This window comes from Carassius gibelio, chromosome B25, assembly GCF_023724105.1.
Source record: "Carassius gibelio isolate Cgi1373 ecotype wild population from Czech Republic chromosome B25, carGib1.2-hapl.c, whole genome shotgun sequence".
NCBI lineage: Eukaryota > Metazoa > Chordata > Actinopteri > Cypriniformes > Cyprinidae > Carassius > Carassius gibelio.
The window spans coordinates 5,647,410-5,657,319 of NC_068420.1; the positions used below are offsets into that span (position 1 = coordinate 5,647,410).

The 9,910-nt window shown below is 39.2% G+C and overlaps 1 protein-coding gene across 1 annotated transcript; it reads right to left on the reverse strand.

Annotated features, from left to right (window-relative positions):
• Positions 1-3,571: 3,571 nt before the first annotated feature.
• On the reverse strand, positions 3,572-6,881 carry LOC128013878 (leucine-rich repeat-containing protein 10B). Its single transcript, XM_052597057.1, has one exon. The coding sequence runs from the start codon at positions 5,942-5,944 to the stop codon at positions 4,685-4,687; it is 1,260 nt and encodes a 419-aa protein (XP_052453017.1). The 5' UTR covers positions 5,945-6,881; the 3' UTR covers positions 3,572-4,684.
• Positions 6,882-9,910: the final 3,029 nt, after the last annotated feature.

A 9,910-nucleotide genomic window follows, 5' to 3' on the forward strand; every position in this document is an offset into this window, starting at 1 on the left:
CATTAACTGCCTTGTAAAATACAAAAGTATGAAAGACATCATCAGAATAGTCAATCTGCCATCAGTGGTTCAATCTGAGTTTTATGAAGCGACAAGAGTACTTTTTGTACGTGAAGAAAACAAAACTTTATTCAACAATTAATCTTCTCTGTGTCTCTCCGCATCACCACAGAACCATTTTGGAGAATATCCACTGAACGCAAGCAGCGTATGCTCTTCTGTCTGCCACGCTGCAAGGACGCGCTGTTTTCATTCAAATAAAAGCATAAAAACATGTAGAAAACGTATCCTTGTGGTACGGCTGAAACAGAAGTGCATACGCAGTTTGCGTTCAGTGGATGTTCTCCAAAATGGCGCTACGGTGATGCAGAGATACACCGAGGAGACAAATTGTTGAATAAAGTTTAGTTTTCTTCATGTACAAAAAGTATTCTCGTCGCTTCATAACATTACAGTTGAACCACTGATGGCGGATGTCTTTCATACTTTTCTGGACATTGACAGTGCAATTTACTTGGCAGTCAATGGGACAGTCACAAGCCTCCCGGTTTTCATCCTTAATATCATAAATTGTGTTCTGAAGACGAATAAAGCTTTTACAGGGTTGGAAGGACATGGGGGTAAGTGATTAATGACAAAATTTTCATTTGGGGGCAGAGTAACCCTTTAAGTAAATTTGAAAATCGAATTCTCACATTGCAGTTTTCTAGCCTTGCAATTACACTTTTAATGGCTTACAGCGTAAAACCAACCAACTGTAATATTCAACATGCAAACATGCTCTACTTGTGAGCAAAATCATATGCACTGGACAATGATGGCCCCTCCTGTCGCAATGGCTCGGATTACATTTCTAACACCAGATGACTTCTGCTGGGATCTGGCAGTGACAGAGAAATTACTGTGAGTGCCTGTTACAAGGCTATGAAGCTTCAAGCGCCGCAGAGGCGATCCAGTGTTCATTCACGGCTTGCTATGCAGCTGACCTTGGGAGAATGGCGTTAACATAAACTAGCAGTAAGCCGCTAAATGATTAAGCACAGAGACTATGTTCTCCCCTTCAGGCCTGGACTGTGTCAGAGCACTCAGCCACTCCGCAGATACTCGATACTTGCTGCCTGAGGATCCAGCGCTAACGGATATGCCAAAATATCTTAGAGCGACTTATTCCTTCAGAGATGGCATATAATGAGCAGTCAAATTGAGATAAAAGAGTTTTTAGGCATAATCTGTGCTGTTTTTTATGTTTTTTATTGTTTTATTGACTGTCAGGCAAATTTGAAGTGTTATTCATTATGTCATGTAATAACACAAATGTAGGAGGGCGAGTTCTGCACCAAAGTTTAATTCACCCAAATGTGAATATTCAGTGGTTAATTACTAACCCATAATGCTGTTCCAAACCCGTAAGTCCTTCGTTCATCTTTTGAACACAAATTCAGATATTTTTGATGAAATCCGAGAGCTCTGTGACCCTGCATAGACAGAAACACAACTAAAATGTTCCCATGCCCGGAAACTTAAAAAATAGTCTATGGGGCATCATTGGTTCAACCACAAATTTAAGAAGCTACAAGAATATTTTTTGTGTGCAAAAAAGAAAAATAACAATACAAAAATGATTTTCCGCCAAATCATGTCTTCCGCCATTAGCGAGAGTCCCTCTGCTCCTAAACAATGCATGTGCCTGGTGCTTTCATTTTTGGGTGAACTGTCCCCTTTAATACATGTTTCAATGTGTCAGATTGAATGTCTTCTTGAAGCAATTGTAATGGTGATTTCTGTTTTAGTAAACACAACAAAGAGTACGTTTTTATGAAAGGCAAGAGTCTGTTTACCTCAAAATAGCAACCATCAACCACTGTTTTGATGTCTTCCACAGCTGAAAGAAATCACAGCTCTACCTGCCAGTGTCAACACAACCCATCCCACCAAAAGCAAATGTGCATGGCTCAGGTGTCTTTGAAACAGCCAAGTTTCACTATGCAAAGCATTCCTTTATTCTCATCTGCCAACTGCAAGTTCTTTTCCCTTTCTCAGAGTATGCACTTCATCTGAGATGCCTCAGTAACATACTGTAAGTATTTGACTGTTTGCCGATGTTAATGACAAATCTATTTGCAAATTGAAAAATTGCTTTTTTCGACACCTGATCTGTGCACATTTGTGTATGCGTGATGGGTCATGTTGATTCTGGCATGGAGATCTGGGATGATTTCTCGACTTTCTGTCAAAGGTTGAGCCAAAACACTTGTTTCAGATTCTTTGCAGCAGTAATGACAGACTCATAGCGTTACATAAATATTTTAACAGATGGGTTTTGACTCTTTCGGGGAGAGATGAGAAGTGACAGGAGATGGAGAGAGAGAGTTTAAACAGCACAATGATGGATGAAGGAAGAAAAGGGAAAGGAGGAGGAAAGGGCAATGAAAACACTTCTTGAGTAGAATGAGAGAGTTGGCAGATGTGACTGGAATAGAAAAATAGGTAAATATAAGACTGATATTGGAGGGAAAGAATGAACAATTGAGGAGCATGCAAATTAGAGGGAAGTGGATTCTCCAGATGTCCTCTATAATTGAAAACAATTATTTCTTTCTTGAACTTTTGCATTTGGGAACAAAGAGTTTTGAGAAATAATATTACTTTCTTCCGTAGAACACAGTAGGTGAATTTTTAAGATAATCCTTAATTATCAGAAAAGTGGTCCATATGATTCTTACATTGCAATTCTGAAGCCATACTGTACAACAGCTTTATGTGATGAACTTAGCAAAATCATTATTCAGTGAAAATATTTTCTAATAAATAATCAATAAAGTCATCTACACTTCTTGCATTTCACTAATTCGCTTTGCATTGTGTCACATGGCTCGCCTGCAGTGTTAATTGGGTGTTAAACACTATTTTCATTTTTATACCATCACCCAACCCACAAACCTGCTGGATCCATTACAGTCTTTGTTCTTGGACCTCATTATTTACACATTAAGCACTGCTCTGTCTCAGTCTTTCTCCCAAAACATCACTGACTAAGTACCCGGGCCTTTTATGGATTGCACCCATTCACTCCCTGATGTTTCTCTTCTGTCTGCACGCCTCCACTCGACTTTCGCACATCGAGCCCTTTAAGAGAGAGAACGTTTACTTCTATCAGTGCTAACTTGGCTAGCTCTTCCCATCTGTCTCAGATCACGTCAATGCTGTTCCACAGCCATACAGCTAGGATTCTTGGTGGAAACTCACTTAATTCAGAACTTAATTGGCCTTTTAGAAACATGAGTGTTTCTAGATTATAGTTTCGATTTTTCCTGGTCAGGGCTGGGATTTAGAAATATATTTTGAATACTTTCAAAGTTTTTCTGGTGACATTATGAATATGACTGGTATTTATTTATTTTTATTCATTTGTGTAAATCAGTTTTAGTAAATCACTTAAAAATTCTAAACTTCTGTCTTGTTATGGGCTAAGAAACATGGACATGTCATTTTTCTTGCTATATTACCTAGTCGTAGTCAGCACTGGTATTAGATCTTCTCTGAGTACGACAAGACATGAATCATTGAAACGTTTGGCAAACTCATTGGTTATTTAATAAGAGAATATTTGGTTTCACCAACACACATCGCTGCAATTGCAGCATCAAGTTTCTTATAACAGTGCACTCATGTCAGGGTAGATTTCCAGACACACTTACACAAACTCACAAACAAAAATGCCTGAGCCCTGCTCTTAATTAGAAATACACAGCACACTGTAATGTAGTTTTGATGCATGAAAAAGTTTCGCAGTTTCACAGGCCTTCACAGTTGATATATTTTTTTTTTTTTTTTTTTTTTACAAATGACAAGTCTTAAAATCATTAAACCGTGTAAGTATTGAAGTGAGTCCTGTGTTTGAAGATTGCAGTAATGGATGGCAAACAATAAATAACTTCTAACAATAGCAACACTCACTTATACTTCTGTGAAAAACTTTTGCTTATTTGCATATTCATAGGGTTTTTGAGTGATGCTGTTTTATAACTTAAGCTGTATTTTAGAATTGTGTAACTCATTTTCATGTTTTTTTTGTGGCATCATTAACTCACCCTAAAGTAATTTCAAACCTGTATTCCTTTATAAAGAGTGTAAATGAAAATATATTTTACAATGTATTTTGTCTTTACAATGAAAATCAATGGGGACCATTGTAGTTCTGGATCCCATTGACTTTCATTGTGTTGGGGAAAAACTGTTCATTAAAATATCTTATTTTGTGTTTCACGCAGTATTTAACAACATGAGAATGAGCAAATTATATCAGATTTAACATTTTTGGGTATAACATTTCTTTTTAAAAACTTGACCTTTCATTCAAATTTCCAACCAATCAGACATAATTTAATGTTAATTTTAGCAGATGCTTTTTATTAGAGCGACTTGAAGTCGCTTTAATAACCCCATAAAGTATCATGGGGTAACTAAAGGACCATTTTCTGGGCTCCAATAACTCATTGTTACTCTCCAGTTCACCCTTGGGATTGAACCTGCAACCCTTGCAGTAACACCTCAGATGCTTAAAGCAGAAGTGTGTAGCATCTGCATAAATGAATTAATGACTGTTGGTTGCTAAACAATCTGCAATTCTGTTTGCAGAAATTACACACTTCAGATATAATAATTAGACTAACAGGTGCAAGTATCAAGGTTGTTCTTGCTCCTCCCCTTCATATTCATAGTCCATTTCAGCTCTCTCATACTCTAACTCCGCCCCCTCGTAGCCTTCATACACCTCCCCCTCGTAGATTAGCTCCTCCCTTTCATATTCCAGACCATCATCATCATAACCAAGCTCCGCCTCCTCAAACGCCACACCTTGTCTCTCAGACTCCGCCCCTTCATCATTATTTTGTGGTTCGTTCTCATCCCCAGTTGGGGTTGTTGATGGATCCGGCTCATTTATTTCCTTCCCCTTAGCAGCTGCCAAGTTAAGGGCGGAGTTCATCCGGAGTTTCTTGAGTATTCCGTGAATGACCGGACTTGCTGCTGCCGCCGCCGCGGCCGCCGCCTCCTCTGCTTCCTTTTCCGCTCGTTCTTTTGCCTCTCTCCTTCTCTCTCTAGCCTGCAACACCTCCTCAGCCCCCTCCCCGACGATAAGCACCTCCTCCCCTACACGCGGTGGCTCCTTCACAGGGTTGTGGTCATAGGAGAAGAGTCGCAGCGCCGGTAGATGATGCAAGTTTGGGAACTCTGATATCCGATTGCGGTCCATGTCCAGAATCTCCAGCTGCTCCATCTTGAGGAGCACTCGCGGAAACTCCTGAAAGCGGTTACCGTACAGCCAGAGCCCTCTCAGGGACTCCATGCGGCATAGGTCCGAGGGAAGGGTGCGCAGGCGGTTGTCCCCGATCTGCAGTGAGCGCAAATTGGGAAGGTCGTACAACTGCTTGGGGAATCGCTGGAAGTAGTTGCTCTCCACCCAGAGGCAACGTAAGTTCTGCAGGTTGCTCACTTCCGGTGGGAGGCTCACCAGCCGGTTGCTTCCCAGGTAAAGACATGTGAGATTAGTCAACTTGCACACCGAGAGAGGAACGTCATCAAGTTTATTGAAGTCGAGCGCCAGGGTACGCAAACCCTGCAGCCGCGTGATACCCTTAGGAATGTTGCGGAGACGGTTTCCACAGACGTAGAGCTTCTCCAAGTACTCCAGATCTAGGACTTGACGAGGAAGGCGACGGAACTTGTAGTAGCTCAGATCCAACACCGGATCTCCACTCGCCAAGAGATCGTCTACTCCAAGCGGCAGCTCCTCGTCCTCCAGGACCTCTTCTTCTTCTTCTTCTTCTTCTTCTTTTTCAGCCGCTTCCTCCTCTTCCTCATCTTCATCTCCCTTCTCTTTAACCTTTTTCTCCTTTTCCTCTCCTCCTTCGTCCTGGGCCTCTTTTTGGGATGAGTTGCCCATACCCTCGGCCGGCTAGCCCCGGCGCTTGTCTGTGTGTGTCGTGAGAGAGTGTTTCAGGACGGGGTAAGAGGGTGAGGCGGTCTGTGGGGCTGGCCCCCCCTCCCCGTGTCAGTTTCACTCAGTAGGATTGACCCGGCAGTGACAGAGCCAGCACAGCGACACATGATGCTCTAACTATAGGCGGCTTCCCCTCAGTTCGAGTACAACGAGGTCCAACGTCAGCAAACACGGCAGGGATACCAGCGAGGAGCCATATTCTGAGTGTTTGTGTGGATTGCTTCAATTAAAATACTACATGCTATAGAACAGATAATAATAATAATAGTAATAGTAATAGTAGTAATAGTAGTAGTAATAATAGTAGTAGTAGTAGTTGTAAAAATAAGTATAACTGTAACAGGAAGAAAGTTTAATTTTGTCTCCGTAATGTAAACTCAAAGTTAACAGATGAGTGTCAAAGTAGATGCCAATGTTCGTATATAAATTTCTACATACCGTACACAGCTAATTAGTTATTTTTTAAATTATATTAAAGTATATAGTTTGTTAAAAGCATTAAATGACTCACATTACAGTCAGAAACTAAGCGTTTCGGTCTGTTTGTGTGAACCGTGGTGCTGAGCGTCTCTCTCTCTCTCTCTCTGCCGACACACACAGCTCTTGTCCGGTTGCCCGGTCTGTGGATCCCGGTCTCTCTTTGACCTGGCCGGCGGCAATGTGAACCGAACTGATGATAGCAAGCTGTAACTCCGCTTTGCGTGCTCCTAAATCGGACAAAATCCTCTGAGACGTCAGTTTAAAGTTTCCAGAAGCGCTCGACTCGATGTCTGTATCTTTACAACGTTGTGCGTTGAGTGCTGACTCGCGTTTCTCTCTCTCTCTCTTTCTCTGGAGTGTGGAGTTTGCGTAAAGCGTTGCTATGGACCGTCTCTCTCCCCTAGCAACCGAAACAGGGACATGAGAGTAACACACGATTGTCACGTGGTTCAACGGAGAGAGGGAGAGAGAGAGAGAGAGAGAGAGAGAGAGAGCGCGCGGTCAAATTCCTCTATTCCAAGTTCACGTTATGCAATGGGGAAACGAAGGCTATTCGTTAAATCATGATAAATAAATAAGTTGTATGAAATATATATTAATATTAAACAAATGCTATTTAAAAAGTTATAATTTATAAAGGTTTCAAATAACTAATATTTAATAGTCTTTATTAAAATACATATAATTATTGTATTTATTTACGTGATAAAGGCATACATGTCATGCTTTACATATAATTGTATCTATTTACATGTATATTCTATTATTTGCATTCATTTAGGCCTACATGTAAACTAAATCTCTCTCTCTCTCTCTCTCTCTCTCTCTCTCTCTCTCTCTCTCTCTCTCTCTATATATATATATATATATATATATATATATATATATATATATGATAAAGCATATGTCATGCTTTATATAAAGAAGATATACTATTATGAATTATTATTAAAAAATTGCAATAAATTCATGAAGAGAAAGAAAGGCTATTTAATGCAATAAATAAACTGTAGTAAAAAATCCGAAGTAAAAAATTGTTGATGTCAGCAAATTAATTGCAACACAACTTTCTGTGCTGCTCAGAATGTGCCGAATTGCATAATATCTACACAAAATCAATAAATAAACAAATGTACAATAATTTACTCTAACTGCACTGCTCTGAGTTTCCGTGTACTCCTTGACCGGCTTCTATACGTCACACATGGCCTTTTCAGAACTGAATATACTGAACTATTGATCTGTGAAGCGTGCTATAATGTTTTTTATTATTGATGTATTGAAGTTATTATGATTTTAGAATGCATTTCTTGCCATGTAGAGATGAGAGTCTCCGTATTATGTTTTGTGGTGTTGCACGTACTGATAAGTGTTTAAATCACTCTGCCCTATAGGTGTTTTTCTGCTGAAGTGTTGTAATGCATCAAAGTTCAGCCTTGATGTTCCACGGTGTCACAGCAGCACAAATCCCCCTAGTGGCCAGTTCACTTCATAGACTCTGAACCTGATGCTGAGTGAGCAAGGCTTGTGAGCAAGTGCTGACATTCGGTCAGAAATCAGTTCAGACCTTTAAGATTTTCATTCATTACTGGCTTGAGACGCCAATTCTCATGTGAAGTTTTCATACTCATTTTAAATTAATGCACATATTTTCAACTCTTCTATGATGATGTGCATTATTAGACTTCACAAGGTTAATTATAATAATTAATAATTTACTTTATAAGCATGTTTCATGTATTAGGGATCAGGGATTTTCATTGGTGCACAATGTAAGTTTTGGACAGTGATTTCCATGCAACTCATTGGAGCTCAAAACTACACTCTTACAAGAAAAGGTTCTATATAGAACCTTAAAAGGTTCTATCAGGCGCTACGTATTTGGAACCCCTAAAAGGTTCTATATAGAACCCTTTTTAAGGGTTCAATCAAAAGAACCCTTTAGGGGTTCATTCATGATTATTTCTTTTGTCCTTTGCGGATTACATATTCAATATAATTGACAAACATCAAGACCCTAAAATGTAAAAATGAAATTCACATAAAAAAGTCATGAATACTGAAAAAAGCACACCCAAAGTTCATAGAACTAGTCATTTATTTGTATTAATAGAAATAATTACTATTACTGAAAGAATGCTACTGTAGTTTCAAATATTCAAGGCTTTAAATGTACAAATCAAACACCAACCATTTAAAAAATCTCATAAATAATGAAAATAGAGTTTCACCTACATCTACATATTAAAAAATAAGTCCATAGTAAAATTACATTAATCTATCACTAAATAATGCAAATATACAGATTCATCTAAATTCCCATCAGGGTTAGAACAACATCAAGTAACTCAAAACAAATCCATATTAATACCACTGTCAATTCTTTAAAACGATGGCATCTCAAATATCTGCTCATCACAATGAACCTCATACAGTTTGGAACTCAAGTTCAGATAATTTTCTTATTTTTTTTGTATTAATAAAAAAGTAAAAATTGTTTTAATGAATTTGGGGGGTTCAGAAAATTATTTGAGTCAGTTCGGGAATTGGGAGCGTGAATCATTTGAATCAGTTCGGGAGTTCAGAGCGGGTTCGCGAATCATTTGAGTCCGTTTGGGGTTCGCAAATCATTTAAGTCAGTTCGGGAGTTCGTAACGGGATAGCGAATCATTTGAATCAGTTCGGGAGTTCGGAGCGAGTTCGCGAATCATTTGAGTCAGTTTGGGAGTACTGTCTATGGTTCGGAGCGGGATCGCGAATCATTTGAATCAGTTTGTGGATCGCGAATCATTTGAGTCAGTTCGGGAGTTTGGAGTGGGTTCGCGAATCATTTGAGTCTGTTCGGGAACTCGGAGCGGGATCGCGAATCATTTAAATCAGTTTGGGGATCGCTAATCATTTGAGTCAGTATGTGAGTTCGGAGCAGGATCGTGAATCATCTGAGTCAGTTTTGGGATCGCGAATCATTTGAGTCAGTTTGTGAGTTCGGAGCAGGATCGTGAATCATCTGAGTCAGTTTTGGGATCGCGAATCATTTGAGTTAGTTTTTGAAGTTTGGAGCAGGTTCGCAAATCATTTGAGTCAGTTTGGGGTTCGCGAATCATAGCTGTATATGGATATGCATTTTTAACTAATTTAGTAGCTAGTTCTAATTACGTTTTCCACGCGTGTTTAGGTGTGATATGTGAACTTGTATTTTTAGTTTTAATGATGTGCCTTTTAACAGTATCAAGTATATTCAAAAATCGTTTCTAAAAAGTGCACACATATAGGCTACATGATGAAGTCGTACTAGTGCGTGTGGTGTGTGTGCATTTTGCGTGTGTTCTTTCACTGCATTATTCGGTGTATTCAAATGCATTTATGAATGCATGTGAATGATCACAAAATTCAAGATATGGGAGTTAGAAAATGTATATATTTATATAA